The sequence below is a fragment of the Haplochromis burtoni genome, unplaced genomic scaffold, assembly GCF_018398535.1.
Source record: "Haplochromis burtoni strain Fernald_Lab_line unplaced genomic scaffold, NCSU_Asbu1 Contig_457, whole genome shotgun sequence".
Lineage (NCBI taxonomy): Eukaryota > Metazoa > Chordata > Actinopteri > Cichliformes > Cichlidae > Haplochromis > Haplochromis burtoni.
Window position 1 is genome coordinate 65,934 of NW_024582818.1, and position 22,338 is coordinate 88,271.

General features: G+C 38.9%; 1 protein-coding gene across 1 annotated transcript in view; it reads left to right on the forward strand.

Annotated features, from left to right (window-relative positions):
- The first annotated feature begins 2,423 nt into the window (after positions 1 to 2,423).
- Positions 2,424 to 22,338, forward strand: part of LOC102312799 (glutamate receptor 2) — a 43,234-nt gene continuing 23,319 nt past the window's right edge. Inside the window, exons 1-5 of the mRNA XM_014341156.2 lie at positions 2,424 to 2,733; positions 11,628 to 11,768; positions 17,566 to 17,805; positions 18,052 to 18,173; positions 20,596 to 20,670. Coding sequence (XP_014196642.2) covers positions 2,628 to 2,733; positions 11,628 to 11,768; positions 17,566 to 17,805; positions 18,052 to 18,173; positions 20,596 to 20,670 — 684 coding nt within the window. The 5' untranslated portion in view covers positions 2,424 to 2,627. The remainder of the gene's footprint in view (positions 2,734 to 11,627; positions 11,769 to 17,565; positions 17,806 to 18,051; positions 18,174 to 20,595; positions 20,671 to 22,338) is intronic.

Below are 22,338 nucleotides of genomic sequence, written 5' to 3' on the forward strand. Positions count from 1 at the left end.
GCGTGTGATCTGGACACAAGCGATGGAGGCACAACCTGTAGAACCATCCGAGCCCTTTCGATGTGGCCTCACAAAATTATCACGACCACAACAACCGTGAAAATAGTTGGATCGACACTGCTGCTCAATCACAGCTGCCTGATCAATGTTTTTCATTAGCAATTTAGCAAAGTTGATGGTGGTGGTGTGTCTGTGTGAGTGAAAGACGAGAGGGAGAGCGAGCGACAGAATTTCTGTTATAACCTTCATTTTATGGACGCACAGTGTGAGCACTCAGGTCGCATCAGAGCATCGGGCCGTATAGTGTGAGACCCTGCATCGTGACCTATGAACTTCTAACCCCTGCGAGTCAATCAGTTTGAGCAGGAGCTGAATCGCGCGACTGAAAAAATCGCACAGTGTAAGCCCAGCACTAATACGGCGGGGTCCCTGTCGGCTCGTAGCCGAAAAATAGCTTTACTTTGTTGTGTGGGTCAACTTTTCTTGCGAGAGACAGAGAGAGGCGTTGAAAGGCTGCTCCAACGGAACTTGTTGTTTTCGGAGGAAAACACGAACACGGTGTACAGTCGAGTCTTAATAGCTTACTTACAACTGGGCTCGTCAGGCACTCTTCTTGGCTGCAGTGGTTATTATTATATTTACATGCTTCCAGCTCCCGTTTTTGCTCGATGACTGCTCGTACCTTTCCACTCCCCTTTTTCTCCCTCCTAGCGCTCACAGACACATAACGTGTATGGCAGTCCATTCTCCCTGCAGCACGGACTACACTGAACATGATGCTACATTCTTTAGAGCTATGCTTGTAGCATTCTGCCTGTTAGCTTAGCACAACAACAACAACAACGAAAAGGCGCTCTCTCACCCAGGAAACACACAGTCGCAGAGAGAGAGAGCGTCGCCCTGTAACCATGGCAACCGTAACGCTGCCGCCTGGAACAAAAGAACGTAGCTGTCAAACAAAACCCAAACAGTCCTGGCCCGCGACAAAATGAAACAGGAAAGTACCCCAGTGTATTCCATTTATTTCAACAAAGTAACTGTATTCTGAATACCACCTTTTTAAACGGTAACTGTAACGGAATACAGTTACTCATATTTTGTATTCTAAATACGTAACGGCGGTACATGTATTCCGTTACTCCCCAACACTGGTTATTACATATTCTTTGTTATTTCTAGTATAGAGAGTTCACATCACATTTAAATATTCAGTCACACATGGATATAATTTATTCTGTTTCATTCAGTTTATGTAATTCAGATTTGTTTTTAGCACATTTTCACATGAACATTTATTGTAACATAATTCCTTTATAATTCAAATACAGAAGATAACACTTTCTTTTCATAATGTTTGTCAATCAACGTTTATTTATTTTTAAAATTTATTTTAGTCAACTTCTTTTATAAAATCATACATTTTGTGAGTCAGACATTCACTGAAATTAGTGGCTCCAGTGTGTCATGTTGACCCATCCTGCACCAAACACACATACATACACACACACACACACACACACACACACACACACACACACACACCAAGGTCAGACTCTGTACAGGCTCTCAGTGAGGCCAGTTATTAGAATCACATTTATTGATTTATTATACTAGTTAACTTAAACATTTTTTATTTTTATTTATTTTATTTCGATTCAACATGCCAGTATTGACCAATTGAACATATTTACATTTGCTGTGTTACAGTTTGATCAGTTTTAAGCGATTGCAGTAGTAAAACCTCATATAAATCCTGGTTCTGTGTTTAACAATTATTGTTCTGATTCAGGATTTTGTGTGACAACACAGTTATTGTCTTCCTGCATTCCTGGCTCATGTGCACACACGCACAATCACAGACACAGTACTGAGCCATTAGAACATTTTCACTACTCAAACAACATTTCACATTTATATATAGATCTAACTAATTTTGATTTATCTTTGAGTAAGAATCCAAATGCCTTATTATTAGGACATACAGAAAAGCTCTGTTTTTGCACTTGGATCATTTTCAGTCACATAAGGCTGGATTTTAAGATCTCTATCACAGCTAACGGAGGGTACTCCGTTAGCTGTGATATAGAGGTAGCCGGGCGTTGGGTGGGGATGGCTTCAGTCTCTTTTTGCCCTACGTAACACGGCAATATTTAAAGACACAGCTGCTATACAGCAATGTGAAAATACATAGTAACATATTTAAAGGCGCATGTAATGATTACGATAATAAAAAAAGACAGAAGGAAATCATAATTATAATGTATATAATATAATTATTATAATAGTTTTCAGGCACTGCTTAATGCAATTAGAAATTAGTTATTGTAAAAATTCCCAGTGTGCATCTGTTATGTTAGAATTTGTGTCAGCCTCCTCGAGCGGAGGTTTATAATAACCTCATGTGCAGCAGTCGGCTGCTCTCGGTTCTCTCTCGTGCTTCATCGGCATTCCTGGGCAATTCAGTGCGCGCGCCCTCAAGTCCAGCTTCAGCAGCAGCACGCGCACCTCAGGCGACAGGATCGCGCATCTGCAGAGCCCGACACGTTTCTAAATAACACCGGAATAACGCCATGAGATTACATCGTCTTTGATGGAGGTGATGTTTTGGTAGGAACCTCTATCGTAAGATGCTGTGGTGTTGTGCGAGGATCCTGAACACCACAATGAAGCTGCTATTTTTGGTGGCACTCTTATGGCGCGGGGCATTGTGCGGATCTCCGAGCGTCCAGATTGGTAGGATTTTTATATCTGTCGTCGCCCGATCGTTGTCATCCTCACCTTTCCTGTTCCAGCGTGTATTAAAGCTCGTCTTTTACCCGTTCAAACCTTTCCTTTTCATTGTCTTTTCGTGTCTTCTTTATTGGCCCGTGGGCCTCTCTCATCTCCATCCTCTTTATACTGCTGTCAGTAACGCCAGGCCTCGTGATTGCACGGCTGCTGCTGCTGCAGTGTTCTAATTGAGTTAATACGTTCATCATTTAAATAGTAAACTAAATAGATCAAAAAAATAAAAGGAATTATATGCGTCCCAAACGTCTTGCTAACAATGCAGCATTCCGTCAATCTGCAATTGCTCCTGTGTGCACAGAAGTCTTAATGGTGCTGTCATAGGGACAAGTGAAGATCTAAGCTCACTGAAACGCAGCACATGAGACTTATTTCCTGAACTGCATTTCTTGTTGGACCTATATCCATCAAGCCCTTAGTGGAAGTGGGTGACTTTCAGCATTTCATTAAAATGTTAGAATAAGCTATAATGAACATTACTGGTTGTTTGTGTAAAGTTTTCCATTATTACACTTAGTTAGCTTTCAAATCTACAGTATTTTATGCTATTCAGAGTTTTTCCTCCTCAGTCACATTACACTGCTTTTACATTTGAACTATAAATCTCATACTTTACACTTTACATACTTTACATTTACTTTACATACATGATACAGTGCTGGAAAATCTTTTTAAAAAAATGTTTTTTAAATATCACAGCAGCCCTTTCTCTGTGGAGTAGGTATGTTTTTCCATCTGAACTTAAAATTTTGGTTCAGCTGGATTGTTTGGCTCGTATTTAGTAAGACAAGGTTGGAGTAGACTAAAACATACATTTATATTTTGAACAAATTTTAAATTATATTTGAAACTTTTATAAGACATTGTTGTACCAATTCTGTCTTCTGAGGACTGCATAAGTCTAAAAAAGTAGCTTTTCACAAAAAGCTACTTCCACACCTTGGTTAAGGTTTATTAAAATTTATTAATGTAACTAAAATTCAGAAGGCTCGAATAACACGTTGCAAACAATAATTTCACTATGAGAGTATTGAAAATGTTATTGAAAATGTTACTTAAATATTTCTGGAAAATATGCAAACATTAGAAAAATATCTCTGTAATTTTTAAATTTCTGTCATTTTACAATGTTATTTTTGCAAACATGAGCCTTTGGGTTAAAGGCTCATTCTTGTATCACTCTCTTCCACCCTAAAGAGGACTATGGATCACTAAGCATCACTCCAGTTCTTTTTGCCCTCAGCCCATGTAGTATGCTTCTGATGATGTCTGATTTAGGAGTGACATGGCATTAATAATGTGATAGCTATAGCAGGAGCGTGTCTAAAGAGGGGTGTTGGGTGGTAAAGGTTTTGCCAAATAACTGATTTTGTGAGACACACTACTTAAAAAATGGCAAAACACTTAGGATCTATCAATATGTTAAACGTGTTAGCTCACCATTTCCGTTACTGGTAGTCCAGAAGTCCAGCTCCCAAAGACAACAACTAACTGTGGCCATCAAGAGGGCAGTAAATTATAGGATTAAGACTGGTCTTTAATGACACTTAAAAACTATATGGAGGCAATGAAAGGTATTTTCCCCAAAGTTTTTCCATTTTACTATATGACGAATTAGTCCAGCATTTCAAAGTATAAATGCTTGCAAAGATATGAACTCAAACACTGCTGATTTTGTAGTCTGGCCATTTGACAATATTTACTCTAAACCTGCAAGGGACTCTTAAATAGAAAAAAAATCAATTGTGAAATAAGACAAAATTATACATTTCTTAAGCAGAGGGTTTGCTGACCTATCTATAATGGGCAGCTTATCTGCCACATCAAGACAGTTCCACAAAGTCTCCAGATGCTACTGCTGATATGGGTCTGTGAATGCAATCAGGCAGAAGAGAAGTATCTTTGGGCTGATTAAGGAATGGGAGCTTTAGAAAAATGATTATATATTCTAACCTAACGGAGACAGAGAAGCAGACATTATATATGTATACTTCAAAGGATTTATATTTCATGTGCTATGATGAAAACCTGACATGAAACATGAAATATCAATAGTAATTTAAAAAAAAAAATTAATTTAAAGGGGAAGGAAGAAGAAGAAGAAGTAAAAAACACTTAAAAATCTACCAAACTGTGCTGGTGCTTCCCATAGACTAAATTGTGTTTATTCATAGGCATGAAGTCCATTTCCTTATTTAACATCAAGCAAGTAATTTATATACTTAGCAATGAATAACATGGCCCCTAGAATAATAATGTAGTCTTGCAAGACCCAGCTGCTGTGTCCACATGACAGAATTGGTAGTCTGATGCTAATAAGACACAAACCCTAAATACCTCAGCTTAACACCTAACCCCTTAACCCAACTCTAACCACAATGCCACGGCTGCCAGAGGTAAGGCGAGATCAGAGAAAGGGTATGATAACCGTCTGAATAAATGCTGAGCATAAAAGTTGAATGAAAATATAATTTTCTTAATTTTCATGTTTAAGAATTTCAGGTTATTACCTTATTACCTTCCCTGGATTTTTAAAATATTTTAACTAGTGAAATCTCAGATATTGTAATGTATTTCTTTCAAATTATAGATCTAAATTAAGAAAGGGAAATATAAATGTCATACTTTTATCTTTAATTGTTTTTAAGGTATATTCAAGAATGGCCTCAGATTCCAATGTGCCAAAATGGCCTGAAAACTATGATATATGAAGGTAAAAGCACATATGTTCAAACTTTGAACCAAAAGATTAACATTTTTAAGCAAATCACAGATAGTGAATCAGAAAATGTTCTAAAAATGTATATATTTGTAACATTAAAACAACACAGCTTTATACCAATTGAACCAACTTCCACAGGTTGGATATTACAACCTCAAAAGCAGTCTCTTTATTTTCTGTAATGTGACCAGAGGCACCACCTGCAAACTGATCCCCAAGATGCTCTCTGATGCTTTCATGAGAGTGGGAATGTGTTTGAATACTACATAGAAAGAACTTAGGCACAGGAAAAAGTGACTGCATGAATGTGTGAATGCACCATGTTGTATAAAGCTTGTTGAGTACTCAAGGACAGTAGAAAAGCACTATACAAGAACAGTGCATTTACCAATCCTACTTTATGAGTAACCTATGTAAAGACGTCACACATTACCTTATAGAGGACTCCGTGCAAATCCTTGAAGCAGCATTCTGGACAGTAATTGAGGTATGACAGCATGTATGAACATTTCCATTTCACCTGAAGTTCTGGAATGCATGACTTGATGCCAGAGACAACCGTTCTAGTAGACAAACTACACAAAGTGTAGTGGAAATATTTGTATAAAGCTACTTAAAGATGCGCCCTTATTCCCACATGATCACCACTGCAGGAACCTCTGCATGTTTGATTTGGCACATTTTTATGCCAGATGCCTGTGTTGATGCAACTCGAGGGATTTGTCACCTCCCGGGATATAACAGGGGATTGTTCACTTTGTAGGCAAATGTGTAAACAATTACACTGTGGAGCCATAATTTAAAACATAATATTTCAGAAATATAGTATATTCTATACAATTTGTAGATTATAGTGTAGAATATCAGGTATGTGTACACATACAAGTAATTTAGCTTATGTCCTTAACAGAGTAGACAAACAGACAATAGCAACATGACACAGAAAATAAAGCATATTTATATTTATATGTTCAGAGTGCAGATCCATCCATTCATCCTCTTCTGCTTATCCTTATGAGGGCCAAAACCTATCCCAGCAACCATTGGACGAGAGGCGGGGTACCATTCTGGACAGGTTGCCAGTCTGTTGCAGACCTAAGACATAGATACAGACAAAAATTCACACTGTCATTCACACCTATGTGCAATTTAGAATCACCAGTTTACCTAATACCTCTAACTGCATGCAGCATACCCGGACAGAACCCACACAAACACGGGTAAAACATGAAAACTCCACATAGAAAGGCCCCGGCCACATAGTGGAGATGAAATCCAAGCCTTCTTGCTGTAAAGCAACAGTGCTAATCACTGTGCCACAGGTATATAATGAAATAAAATCATGAAATAAATGAGGTATGGATAACTGTCAATTATGTATACAGTATGTATTTCCAGATTTGGGAATATCCAGCCCTAAATTTACTGTCACATTTGCACATATTGCCAATTTACAATCACCTGTTAAAATAATCCTGCTAAGTGGGGACTGTGGCACAACAGCTGAGTAACCACAGAGAACACGCACAGACATCCAAACTCCATACAGACAGCTAGATGGGCATGAGCTAATCACCACCAACACTAACATATCCTCCTTTCTTGTGTCCAGTAGGCTAGTTTATGTGTGTTTATTCTTAGATGGAGTCAGTTATGTCTTAAGTTTAAAAAAAATTTCTAGCCTTTGTTGTCTGGCAGCTTTTGCAATCAGAATTATGATCTGAATGCAGCGTGGTAACAAACACATTTCCTTTTCCAAGATGAGCTCTATAAATTCTCTCTTGGCTACTCTTGTTCATGTGCTTCTTTTACATGTTAAGTTATTAATTTCTATGAACATTATTTCTGTTATTACAGTACATGTGTAACATAACAGTGTCAAAGCTGAAAAGTAGGAGAGAGAGAAAAAAAGGGCAGAAAATATATAAAAAGATAAAGAGAACAGAGAAGCAATAAATCGCCAAAAGCTGCAAGTTTAAGAAAAAAAACCATACAAGAAAACAATCACAAACAGCACCCGGAAGAGAAAAACAAATCAACCGTCTTGTGTTGTGTGTGTGTGTGTGTATGTTTATGTGTATGCATAAGGTTCCTGGCTCCAGAATTGCCTGTGCAGTGGGTGCATATGTTTGAGTGTATAATGCCCACTTGGAACATGTATAGTGTGTTCTATGGAGAGGTTTGTGTAAGTTGTAAGTTGGGACTTGCAACATTTTGATCGTATTTAAGCATATGTGTGTCCAGGTAACCTTAATGGAGAGATCTCGCTCCCATTTGTCAGCTGGAAGTAAAATTGAGTCATCGATTTTTAACAATAACATTTTTGATAACAATTTAGGGATACAAAGACTTAAAAATGCTCTTGCCCATGTATGCATTTCTAAGTTCAGCTGACGGCTGTTTTCTGTACGATGGACTTGCTGATATTCAAGAAATTTACTGTTGCTGATTCCATAATTTGATAAAAGTTCTTTGAATGAAAATAAGTTTTCTGTTGAATAACATGTTCTGGACACCCATTTGGATTGTTTCAAATGGTTGTCAGTTTACATGAGGTAAAGGAAGACTTTGTTATTTTTAGAAATTCCCAGCAGGATGTCAGAGAAGTGTTTCTGCAAAGACTTTTAAGGCAGTTATGATTCTTAACTCTAGAGCTAATAAAAGGCAAATCAGAGATTTTTAATTTTCTACAGAATGCTTGTCCTAGGTCCAACCATGGGTTGTCTACTGAGCTTGATTTGATCCAATTTGAAGAACAGCAATCTACTGGCTAAGAAGTAGTGATAAAAGTTCCTCATCCAAGCTGTATATGATATCTTACTGAGTCCTTATACCGCTGCTTGCACCATGACCAGCTGCTGATGGTAACTGGTGAAATCATCTCCTCGGTGATAACAGCAAGTAAGCAACAACCTAACGCTCACAATCCAGCACACATTGCAGAAACATCTTTGTGCCCAGATATTGTGATAATGTCAGAGGCCTCAAGACAGATAGCTCTGATAGAATTGATGGTTCCTTGGAGACTGCATAGAGGGCATTTGGAAGGTAGCTGGCCAAATGCCAGGGTGTTCTGGAAGAGTGTTGGAGGGTTAGCAAGCATGCCCTGTGGTTTAGCAAGCATGCCCTGTGGAAGTAGGCTGCAGAGGCATCACCGGCCAGTCTCTCCACAGAGCGTACACACTGCTAAGCTTCCTGGTGCTTGTGGATTGAGAGGGGTGATTCATGGCCAAATGCTGCTGCAGCAAGGGCATGATCAACCTCGGCTGGGTCACCTGGGTGAGGGTGTAAGATGTTGTAAGATCCTAACACCTAATGAACCCAGGATACATCACTGATCAATGATCAGTGTTGGGACTAACGCGTTATTAAGTAAGGCGTTACAGTAACTACGTTATTATTGTGGTAACGAGCACGGTAACTAGTTATTATGCCAAAACCAGGAACGCGTTACTCGTTACTGGGATTTAGATAGGCTCGTTATCGTTACTTCGTGTGGTGGCTATCGCGGAGCTTCCACAGATTCAATAACATTAGCAAGTGGTGGAAGCCAGCAGGTGGATGAAGGAAAAGGGAGGCAAGAGGAGAGACCCGAAGCGGCCGCTGGTCCGAGAGTGTCAGGTGAACTGAACTTCAGGTAAGAAGTTATACCTGCAGTCCATCTGGGTCAGATATAAACCAAGTTTAGGTGGAGTTTATTTTCGTTATGCTGACTTTTTCGTACTGCGTGCTAGCTAGCATGACGGAGTTTCTATACAGCTGGGTGGGTGCTATGTTACTGATGTTGAACTTTATTTTGTTCATAAGGTTAATTATTAGAGTTGCCAACCGTCCCGTAAAAAACGGAATCGTCTCGTATTCAGAGAAAATATTACGCGTTTCGTATTGAGGTGAAAAGGTACGGAGCCCCGCAGGGGACATGGGAGAAAAAAAAATTAAGACGGACTTTTGCGAGATCTCGCAAAACTATCTCGGGATCTCGCAAAACTTTTGCGAGATCTCAAAACAAACTCGGGATCTCGCAAAAGTTTTGCGAGATCTCGCAAAACTTTTAGCCGCATTCTTCGGACGCCGGCTCGAAGCCGACCGGGAGGTCGAGGCACGATGTGCCGGGAAAGCGGTGTTCCTCCCGGCTGTAGTGGTCTCGACCTCCCGTTAGCTTCGAGCTAACGGGAAGAATGCGGCTAAAACTTTTGCGAGATCCGAGTTTGTTTTGCAGATCTCGCAAACTTTTAAAAAAATAATTATCTGAGTCTTCAACAAACGATTGATAGATTGATGCATATATACCATCAGAACAGTGTACATCACTGTCACAACAGTGTTTATTTTCATTCAAAGGCTTTATGATTTTTCCTATAATGGTGGGCCGGTCTCTAGTCAAAATGCCCGGGACGATTTTTTTGTCCCAGTCCAGCCCTGTATGCAGCTCATCTGCAGTCTGGTGTTACCTACATCTTCCTATTCAGAAGGCAGAATTTCCGAGTTCTGAGTACAATCGAAAGCACCACGACTGCAGTTTTTGTGTTGGATGTAAAAAGCAGGCTAGGATAGAATCAGGTGGAAATGTGCACATTATTTTTTCCTTTCTATTGGTAGGTGGCACAGTGCACTTGTGGCAAGTAAGCAAGCTAGAAGACTGGCAATCTTGCTGGGTATCCAGTTACGGAAGCAACAATTAACAAGAGAATTCTGAGTAAAACCAAAGTTACTTTCCCTAGTAACTAGTTACTCTGAAAGTAACGAGTAACTTGAAGTAACTGAGTTACTTTTGATAGAAGTAACTAGTAATGTAACTAAGTTACTAATTTAAAGTAACTTACCCAACACTGCTAATGATGCATCCCAGCACATCCATTGGATGTGCATACATTTCTGAAATTTCTGATTTATACTTGCATTTCAAATTATAAAAATGATTCATTAGAGACATCATAGTAAACAAAATCACATTTTTCCCACTCTGATGTTATGTTTTTTGTGTGCTTTTAGACCAGTTGTGGTAATACAGTATGTGGAAATGAAAAAAATAACTTCAGACAGTGATGGCTAAATGGTAAATGGCCTGTATTTATATAGCACTTTACTAGTCCCTAAGGACCCCAAAGCGCTTTACATATCCAGTCATCCACCCATTCACACACACATTCACACACTGGTGATGACAAGCTACATTGTAGCCACAGCCACCCTGGGGCGCACTGACAGAGGCGAAAGAAGGCAAGGTAAACCATTGTTAAAGGTGAAATACCGCAGAGAGCTATGTGTTATAAATCTACCTTCCACATCTGCTACAGTCTTACTAATGGTAATGTTTATGTTTCTTTTAATTAACATCACTCTGCCTTTTTGTTTTGAGTTGTAACAGGACAAACGTGAGTGAACTGTGGAGTGGTGAATGTATGTACCGATTTTTTGGACATATGTCCTTTAGAGAGACAATGTCTGCCTGAGATAGATATCTCTGTCTCAGGCAGACTCTAGCTCAGAATTACTGATTAGTATTTCTATTGCTGTTCCTAAACCCAGACAACCGGGGAGTTCTGGGTCAGGAAGAGTTCCCAATATAAAATATTTACCAAATCAAACATGCTGATAAATAATAAGATTTCCATATGGGATTGGCCAGCACTTGGCTTAATGCATAGGTTGTCAGACAAGAGAGAGAGAGAGAGAAGGATTCTGAAGTAAGCTAGCTGAAGTGGTAGAAAGTTTCCCCATGTGGAAAAGACTGGTGATTGGAGCAGACTTCAGTGGACATGTAGGTAAATGGAAGAAAGGTGATGAGGAGGTGTCAGGTAGGTATGAAGTTTATGAGAGAAATGCAGAACATTTGAACTAATATAGAACAAACAAACAAAAAAGTAAAGAACTCAATAAATATGAAAAAGGAGAGCCTAAACTGCTGAGATTCCATATCACATTATAAAAACATTTTGACGAATATAAAATTTAGCAATTGTTAATGAAGGATTGCAATTTCTTTGTTGTTGTTTTTTAAGACATAAAGTGGTAAAAATGTCCCTATCTCAACATGTTTGTAGCTAGAAAACCTGTTTCTCCACTTACTTTTGTTTTTCTTTATGATCACGACCTTTTCTGTCTCTGTTTTTCTCAGGTGGTTTATTTCCCAGAGGCGCAGATCAGGAGTACAGTGCATTCCGAGTTGGCATGGTTCAGTTTGGGATGGCAGATTTCAGGCTAACTCCACACATAGATAACCTGGAGGTGGCCAACAGCTTTGCTGTTACTAACTGCTGTAAGTATTGATTTCTTCATTTTTAAACAATTTTATTGGGTCATTATTTAAAATTCTAGAATAATACTTGAAATTTAAAAAAATACAAACATGGCAATATGTAGCAATAGTTGTGCAGTGTGCTGTGGCTGTTCCCTGAACCCTAAACCCTTCAATTCAGTTTTATTTATATAGCACTAAATCACAACAGGGAAACAATACAGAGAAAACAGAGAAAACCCCAACAATCAGATGACTGACAATGAACAAGAGCTATGGTGATACTGGGAAGCAAAAAACCCTTGTTAACAGGAAGAAATCTCCTGGAAGCTGAAGGCTCTGCCTCTCATTCTACTTTTAAATATCCTAGGAACCACAGTATGCCCACAGTCTGAGAGCAAAGTGCTCTGTTTGAGTGATACAGTACAGTAAGGTCTTTAAGATAGAATAGGGCCTGATTATTCAAGACCTTCCATGTGAGAGGAATGATTTTACATTTGATTCTGGATTTAACAGGGAGACCCTGAAGTGAAGCCAGTATTGGGAAAATATGCTCTGTCTTTCTAGTCCCTTTTAGTACAGTATGCAGCAGCATTTTGGATTAACTGAAGGCTTTTCAGGGAGTTTGTAGGACGTCCTGATAATAATGACTTACAGTAGTCCAACCTAGGATTAATAAATGCATGAACTGGTTTTTCAGCACTCTTACAGGATGTTTTGAATTTTAGAGATATTGTGCAAATGGGACAAAGCAGTGCTACATATTTGTTAATATGGACATTGAAGGACATGTCCATGATTCTGTAGTTTAACTTATTGGTGTGTGTTATCTGGTTTCATGGATAGAAAAAAATTGTGTCCTCTGCAAGGCAGCGGGAAATGTTTCCTATTCCTTCTAATGATTCTGCCTAATGCAAACATATTATGAAATACAATTGGTCCTAGCATGGAACCCTGTGGAACTCCATAATTAACTCTTCATTTACATAAAAATTGAAGTGTATTAGATAGATGCCATTTAAACCATTGCAGTGCAGTACCTCTAATGCCTACAACATTCTCTAATGATAAAATATAAGAAGGAATATAAGAAGATTATTTGTATTCTTCACTAAAGCTGTTTCAGTACTGTGACATGCTCTGAAACCTGAAAGCTGATACACAGGAATTTGAAACTGCAATTCTCCCACGGCCCTCAGTGTACACTAAAACAATATAAACATAAAAATAAAATGCAAGTCTTATGTACAACACAATACAATTTTACATAAACAACAGTGTCCAACAATCAGAGTGCTTTTTGGCAAGAGTTCGTGTGCAAGTGGGGGTGGGGCAGTCAGTGAAAAGGCGTTGGTAGAGGTCTGGGGGGGTTCAGAGGGAAGAGGTGAATGCAGGTCTGGAGTTCGTGTGTGTGAGAGTTGCGAGGGACAGAGCAGGGAGGGAATTCAGCATCCTAACAGCCTGATGAACGAAGCTGTCTCTCAGTCTGCTGGTTCTGGCCCAGAAGCTCTTCAGTCTCTTTTACGATGGCAGCAAACTGAAGAAGCTGTTGGATGAATAAGTGGAGTCACCTGTAATGCAGAGGGCTTTCAGGTGAAGTGGGTGCAGTAGATGTCCTGGAGGGAGGGAAGAGAAGTGCCCACAATCCTCTCCGCTGCTCTCACTACTCGTTACTTTGCAGTGCAGGAGCCATACCACACAGTGATGCTGCTCTCAGTGGTGCCTCTGTAGAAGGTGCTCGCAATGGGGGATGAGGCTCTTGCTCTCCAGTTTGCGGAGGAAGTAGAGTTGCTGTTGGTCTTTACTGACAAGTGATGCTGTGTTTTTTGAACAAGAGAAATCTTCTGAGATGTGCACACCCAGGAACTTGGTGCTGCTTACCCTCTCCACAGCAGCACCATTGATGGTTAGTGGGGTGTGCAGGGTGTGATGATCTCCTTAGTCTTCTCCACATTCAGGGCATATTGTTGTCACTGCACCACTCAGCCAGATGGTTAACTTCACTCGTGTAGTAGGGCTCATCATGGTTGCTGATGTGACCTACCACAGTTGTGTCATCTGCAAATTTGATGAAGATGTTGGAGCTGTGTGATGGCGTGCTGTCGTGGGTCAGCAGACTGAAGAGAAGGGGATTCAGCACATATCCTTGGGGAGCCCCCATGTTCAGTGTTCTTGTGTTGGAAGTGTTGCAGCCGACATGTACTGTCTGTGGTCTTCCTGTCAGGAAATCCAGCAGCCTTGCTTGTTTTCTATTTCTCTCTCAACAGGTGATCCAGGAGATTTTTATTTCTTTTCTCCCCCCCTTTCTCACTGTCCCTCTCCCCTTCTGTTTTCCCTTTCCTTCCTCTTTCTTTCTCCCTTTCCTATCCCTCACTCATGTCTGTCCCGTCTGTAACATCTGAAAATAAAATATAATAAATAATAAAAACAAAGATCGACCAAATGGACCAATACGGCAATGCCACGATGATCCATTTGGCAAAGTAAATCCATTGGGTATCCTTGTTGGTCTTCAGACAACAATTCTGATGGCTAAAGAGCCAAATGGGACAGGCAGGAAAAAAAAAAAAAAAAAAGGAAATCCAGCAGCCAGTTACAAAGCGAGTTCCTGATCCCCAGCAGATCCAGTTTGTGAATGAGTTGCTGGGGAATGATCGTGTTGAATGCTGAACTGAAGTCTATGAACAGCATTCTGACGCATGAGTCTCTAGTGTCCAGATGTGTGAGGACTGAGTGAAGGGCAGTTGAGAATGCATCATCGGTCAAGTGGTTTGACCGGTATATGAACTGAAATGGATCCAGTTTGGGGGGAAGAGATGTTTTAAATGGATGCATGACTAACTGTTCAAAGCACTTGAGTTCTTAAAGCAGGAGGGAGGAGACTTCCTTGGTACAGGAATGATGGTGGAGGCTTTGAGGCATGTGGGAACGACAGCTTGGCTCAGTGATGTATTAAAGATGTCTGTGAAGACATCTGTGAGTTCTGCAGCACAGTCCCTCTGTGCTCGTCCAGCTTTGCGAAATCCTCCTGGAGTATTGCCTTTTCACTTCTCTGATGCAGGTTTGCCCTTGCTGTTCTTAGGCTCACCTAATCCCCAGCTCTGAAGACTGCATTTCTCTCCCTCAGAAGCCTGTAGACCTCACCTGTGAGCCATGGTTTCTGATTGGCCTGGATAGTGATAGTCCTGGTCTCTGTGAAATCATCGATGCACTCTGAGATATAGGAAATGACAGTTTCTGATTATTCCTGCAGGTCTGTGGTGTTGTCACGTGTGGTGGCCTGTTTAAAGACCTCCCAGTCTGTGGTGGAAAAACAGTCTTCCATTGTCTCTGAGACCACATATGTACCTGCTTACAAACTGGTTTGGTGACTTTGACCAGGGGCTTGTATGCTGGAATTAGCATAACAGTTATGCCAATTCCAGGTAGGCAATTCAATTCAGTTCAGTTTTATATATATAGCACCAAATTGAGGCGACTGTGGTTCAGGGGGTTGGGAACCTCATCTGTAACTGGAAGGTTGCCAGTTCGATCCCCCAGCTCTTGCTGTCCTGGTCATTGTGTTGTTGGGCAAGACACTTTACCCTACCACCTACTGGTGTTGGCCAGAGGGGCCAATGGCACGCTTCTGTCAGTCTGCCCCAGTTGTACAGCGAGTGTGTGAATGTGAGAGTGAATGAATAGTGGAATTGTAAAGCACTAGAAGCGTGCTGTATAAATGCAATCCATTATCATTATTAAATCACAACAACAGTCACCTCAAGGCGCTTTATATTGTAAGGTAGACCCTATAATAATGCATACAGAGAAAAACCCAATCATATGACCCCCTATGAGCAAGCACTTTGGTGACAGTGGGAAGGAAAAACTCCTTTTAACAGGAAGAAACCTCCAGCAGAAGCAGGCTCAGGGAGGGGCGGGGCCATCTGCTGTGACCAGTTGGGGTGAGAGAAGGAAAACAGAATAGAAGACAGGCACCAAGGTGGTGGAGGGGGAGGGCTTTGTAATCTCCTTTCTGAGTGGTGAAAACATTGTCCAAAATGGGGTTTTTTTCCCCCTGTGTAGGAAATTTAATGCAGATGTTCCTCTGCAGATGATCAGTTAGTTGTTTTATAGCTACTCTTTCAGAATTTTTTTTAAATAAAGGGAAGTTGGAGATTCACCTATAACTAACGAGCTAAGCTCAGGTGATGATGTTTTAGATAGCGTTTAACATTGACAGCTTGAAGGCCTGTTGCTGATTATTTAGAGATAGGCTGATCATATTTAAGACTGAAGCATCAATTAATTGTAGGGTTTCTTTGAGCAGTCTTGTAGAAACGGGATCTAAAAGACACATTAATGATTTGGTGGAAATAAATAATGAAGTTAATTCAAGATGGAGACCATGTCTATATTGGGTCCCTCAGTCCATGACCAATTCTAGATATCTATATGACGTCCAAACAAGTTTCACAATTTGGACACCTAAACATGACCCAACTTGGATGATAATATGTTGATCAACATTTGAACTTTGGATTGGGTAATATTTTTGGACATCATGTTGACGTCTATGACAATTGCAGGAAATTTGCATGATTAATAAATGTAATTTTTTAAATTTACAAATATTAACATTGATTTTGTCAACATGATACAAATGAATATGGATTATGTATAAACAAATATAATTTATTATGTGTTAGCCTATTGATTTCTTCACTACACATGGGTAATTCTTTTTGTTATTTTGCATTTTTCTGTTTTTCTTTAACTGGTTTATTTATTTTAGTATATCAACTTATTTGTTAGTAACAAGGTTAAAAATGTCATTTATTAAAATCTGTTGATATATTAAAAACGATGAAATCCATTTTAAAATGTAAAATAATAATGGTTAAAGTATTTTTGAAATTGAAATTCCCTTTGCTCGTTTAAATTTGTGAAGCAATGTGTCAAAGTGCATTTGCATTATATATAGTTAATTTTTAAGGTTGAGAGAAGGTGGGAGAAGTTGTGATGGAAAGTAAGAGAGGTTTGTGGTTTTTCTGCTGGTTCTGCTGGTTTATAAAAATTATCTCTAAAATGAGTCAAAGTTTGACTTTGAAAAGACATTCACAACAACCATATTTGGACTATAAATAGCCCGTACACCGTGGCCGTACTGCTGACAACAACATACTTTCACCAGAGTTAGGAAAAAAAAGATGTTGCCTGGTGTTATAAAACAACCCCTTCAGTGGACCAAATCTGGAAAATGATTCATGAAAGACGTCACGCCGACGTCACTTTCCACAGTGGGATACTTAATACCAATTCTCTCATTCAGAATAATTCACCTTCCTGCAGCCACACAGCTGGATCATGTATGCTGACACAAAATACATACATTTTTTCTCAACAGATGATTGGAACTGGCATTTTAATTTTCTTCTCTTAAGTGTAATTGGTTATAGCTTATTACACCTGGCCTCTTATACTGTTTTATGCAGCTTATAGAAACTTAGCACTGTCTATATCAGATATAAAGCCCTCTAGCTTTTAATTGGACAGAAGCACTTCTTTTTTAAAATTTTTTGTGTTGCTTTGTTTTAGAAATATTTTATTTTACTTGTTATTGTGAACCACAGAATTGCCACTCCTATTGTAACTACTGTGCTTATTAATGTACCCCAATTTAAAAAACTGTTCTTCAATGTGATTAAATATAAGTGTGCGTTTAGTGTTTATTTGGGATAAAGGCACTGGGACACTTAATGAGTGCAAATATTCTTCCCAGGTCCTGTGAACTCACTGTTTAATTTGTACAATCTTTCTCTTCTTCTCTCTTTCCTAGTTTGTTCCCAGTTCTCTCGGGGTGTCTATGCCATTTTTGGCTTCTATGACAAGAAATCGGTCAACACCATCACATCCTTTTGTGAGACACTTCATGTCTCCTTCATTACACCTTCTTTCCCAGCAGAAGGAATGAATCAGTTTGTTCTCCAAATGAGGCCGGACATCAAGGGGCCACTAGTTTCATTAGTGGAATACTACAAATGGGAAAAGTTTGCCTATCTGTATGACAGTGATCGAGGTAAGGAAATTCTCATCATTTATCGCATAAATATTGCTAGTGCTTAATTTTGAAGATAAGATACTGAAATAATTGTAAATACAGAAAATGTTAAGCAAATGCAGAAACTTGCTACAGTTATAGAAAGCACAGCAAGGCAGAGAAATATGCTTCATATAAATAGAAAAGAATGAGATAGAGATATGTTCTACAAATGTATAAGTTAATGAATTATTAATTATTAATAATGAGACTCTGTGTGTGTAGGTCTTTCGACTCTTCAGGTAATACTGGACACTGCAGCAGAGAAAAAATGGGTCGTCACTGCAATAAATGTAGGAAACCTGAAAGATGAGAGAAAGGATGAAGCCTACCGGTCCCTGTTTCAGGTACTGGTTTTCTGCTCTTATATTGGAATGCAAGAGAGAGACCGAGAAAATCAAATTTTAGACACAAATTTAAAGTTTTGGTCATAACAGCTTTTTCATCAGTTTAGGCTGCTAACCAGCATTTTCAACACTGTCTTCTGTTATGTTATTTATTCTTTGGCAAGTACATGCACTGCAGTTGGCCTGATGTGAAAATCCTGACTATGCCATAGTAATTTAGCAAATGACACAGTCTAAAATATTTAAGTTATTTTGGTTAGATTATAACAAACAAGCTTCTCTTTCCTTTTTTTCTCTCTCTTCAAATGAGTTGGAGAATTGTTCCAAGAATTCAGTCTTTTTATTTTTTGTTCACAGTTCAGTGGATAAATGTTGAAATAACTCCATATGTTTTTTTCAGTTATTTTATTTAAACCATGTTCACAATTCTCAAAAAAGTGTTTTTACAAAACAAGTCTTTTTTCCACCAGCACTCAGTCCAACTATTTGACATGAAAATAAAATAGTCACATTAATCCAGCTATATGAAAACATTTTATCAATATAAAAGCAAAATGTCCTCATATAGTGCTGAGCATCTGAGCATTTTATTTCCTAACTACTAACATTCACACTCCAGTGAATGCATCAGAAAGCAACTTGTAGTTAGTATGTCACCCAAGGATATTTGGCACGCAGACTGGAGTAGCCAGGGATCAGAACACCAACCTTCTTATTAGTTGATGGCCTGGGCATCCTTCTGAGCTACAGCCACCTCTTCCCCTTGGCGAAGGACCCTCCATTCATCATATACAACCCTCTTCTGGAATGATGATTTTTCCACAAAAAAAAAACATCTTTATTATGTACAATAAAAAGTAGCAGTCCAAAAGGAATTCCATGAAGGAAAGGTAACAGAGTCTAGGAGTCCAGGGAACACATGAAAGTAGGTTAACAGAAGGTAACAGAATTTAAAATGGACTAAACACTCAGAGAAGCCAAACAGCACTGTTGCCTCACAGCAAGAAGCTCCTGAGTTCAATTCCACCATTAGGCTGGGGTTTTTCTGTGTGGAGTTTGAATGTTCTCCCCGTGTCTGCGTAGGTTCTCTCCAGGTATTCCGGTTTCCTCCCACAGTCCAAATACATGCAGTTAGTGAGGATAGGTTGATTGGAAACTCTAAATTGCCCAAAGGGGAGTTAATGTGAGTGTGAATGGTTGTCTGTCTCTGTGTGTTAGCCCTGCGACAGACTGGTGACCTGTCCAGGGTGTACCCTGCCTCTCACCCTAAGACAGCTGTGATGGGCTCCAGCCCCCACCCACGACCTGAAAAAAGCGGAAGCAGATGGATGGATGTTTTTTTGTCCTGCATCATGACCTGGGGGGCAGAGCTATGGCTTCCAATACCCACTATTAGATGCTTACATGGAGAAATCCTATGAACATAAGCGCGCTCACACACACAGGTGTGCACACAGGTGTACAAACAGGTACTCACAGACACACACTATTTTGGTTGGCTGATGCCTCTAAACATTTCATGCATTATTAGTACTGTATGCTGCTCAGTAACATTCAATATTTATTATTTACCTGTGGTTTCCCTACTGTGTTATCTTCTTTTTGGTTGTCTTTTTTTTCTCTCAGCAGGTGATCAAGCAGATTTTCAGTGTCTTTTCTCTCACTATCCCTCTTTTCCTCTATTTTTCTTCCCATCTCCTTCATTTAACTCTCTTCCCAACCTCTCTTTTTTTCTCTTTCCTGTCCCCGGTCCTGTCCATTCTGATTGTAATAACTCAAAATGAAAATTAAATAAAAATGTATAATAATAATAATAATAATAAAAACAAATATGACAATTAAGTGGACCGTATAGCAATAGCTGTAATGGTCTACTTGGGAAAACAAATCTGTTGGGCACTTTTCTTGGTGTTTAGACAATAATTCTGATCACTGATTGAAAGGACATAAAAAAAACCCCTCAAAAAATAAAAACATGCTTTTATGCACTTATTCTAAAGTTAGCTCAGCACATTCCCACTCCCACCACATATTGACACAGTAGCTAGTGCCTTACAATTTGAAGCCTATGGGTCCTGACCAAAACTTGGTCTGTGATGTCTTGGGAAAAGGGCTTTGTCAGCTGTACAGTGTAGCAGCTGTACAGCATTGTAGAGTATACTTTGCTTTGATGTTATCTATTGTTTTTACATATGCTTGTTTTAAATACTAAAATAAGCTTAAGCTTTTAGTTTGTCTTTTCCAGAAAGCTTTTCAGGGTTTTGTAGCTAGTTATAATAAATATCTTTGTCTAACCTATGGTGTCAAGCAGTATGTGGCAGCACTGCACCTCAGGAAGATGCAATTTGATCTTGTACTGTGAGCACACAAATCTTTAAAGACTGTGTAATAATGTTGGATGCTTGTTGTCTTATTTTTTTAGGACCTGGAGATCCGTAAGGAACGACGCATCATACTGGACTGCGAACAAGATAAAGTGAAAGACATCATGGAGCAGGTTGATTTTTATCTTGTTACTGCTGCTACCAGTATGAGCAATATTTTCTCTCCATCAAAAATGAAGCTGATTCTATAGATCCATTCTTTACTGGGCATTCCTTAAAAAACAGTGAATGTCTCTCATCCAACCAACTCAGAGTCAACTGATAATATTTCTAAATGTGTGTGTTTGTGTAAAAGAAGTAATGAAACTATGCAAAACATACTATTGGAGACTTTTGTTCAGTGAAACCAACAGTATTGTGGTTATCCTGGATGTTTTTTAGGTGTGATACCAGACCAGACATGAACTAGTCATGATGGTGTCTGTGTCATTTTAATTTTCTTAAATAACAATTAAATGAAACTACTATACTTGTTTTGAAATCTTTCAAATTCTATTCTGGCAGAGTTAATTTCCTCTTCGCTAAGTACTGTTGGCCTGTTTCCATCATCAGATGGCAAACAATGGAAATGATGTGTGCTTAGAATCCAGTATTTGTCTTTTCTACATGGTTAGCAAAATGATATCGCGTAGAACTTTCACTGTTCACATGCAGATGGCTGCTACATAATTATTAGTGTTAACTTACACTGTAATGATGATAATCTAGAAAACAGTTGGATTTTCTTTTTCAGCTTGGTTTGATTGGCTGGATCAAAACTGTGATCAAAACTAAAATTAGACCCCTATCTGCTAACTGCTTTACGGTACCAGCTCATGATAATCATTTGGAAAATCCTATTTTGATAATGTCACAATTATCAGAACTGGGCATGTTGCTCATGACATCTGCAAATGCTGCAGGTTAAATCTGCAAAGCACAAGCTGTTAAACATTTTGAAAATATGACAAATGCATAAAAAACAGTCAGTTAATTCTAGGGGAGGGGACTTGTTTTGACTGATTTTAAATATTTGTATGAACCCTATATGTTGCATCTCTGTCACAGAAGACAAAAAAAAATTACAAAGAAAAGTAGCTAAATAGAAGCTACTATACGGATAGCATGGTGGTACAGTTGTTAGCACTGTTACTCTGTGGAGTAGGGTTACAATAGAAATCAATACTCTGATATGAATCAAAATAGCTATTGGATACACATTAGCAGTAGTATTGATACCAGACGTGCTATCTGAGTCTGAAAGCTTTTTACAAACCAGAAAAGTTTATTAGGGTCATGAAGACTTTTGAAAGGTCACTAAAGCTTGTGTTTCTAAAAAAAAATGTATTAAACAGTTATCATAAACATTAACTTGGCTACTGCACACAACTGTTAAACTTGTAGCAGTTATTCAAGAGCCACATTACCCGTCTGTTAAGTTAGCATTAAAGTAGCGGCTATTTCCAATAATAAAATAATAATCTTAATGTGGGAGCTAGGCAGCAAGTATTATTAGTTCTGCAAAGTGTTGTAATCTGTAATGTTAATAGACAGTGATCATTCAACAATATAACACAACTATTTCTGCAACATGTTCCTCTTACAGTCCCAGATAGGTGGAGAGAAAAGTCTACTATCAACTAGACAGAAACAGTGGTGGTATATCTTACCAACTCTATTTGATCAGTGATGAAAAATTATGTGTCGAATCACCAGAAGCAAAGTGAGACTTCAGATAAACGTTTTTTGTTTATTCCAAAAGTTGATTCTGTTCATCTGGACGTAGCGTTTTGTGGGAGAAA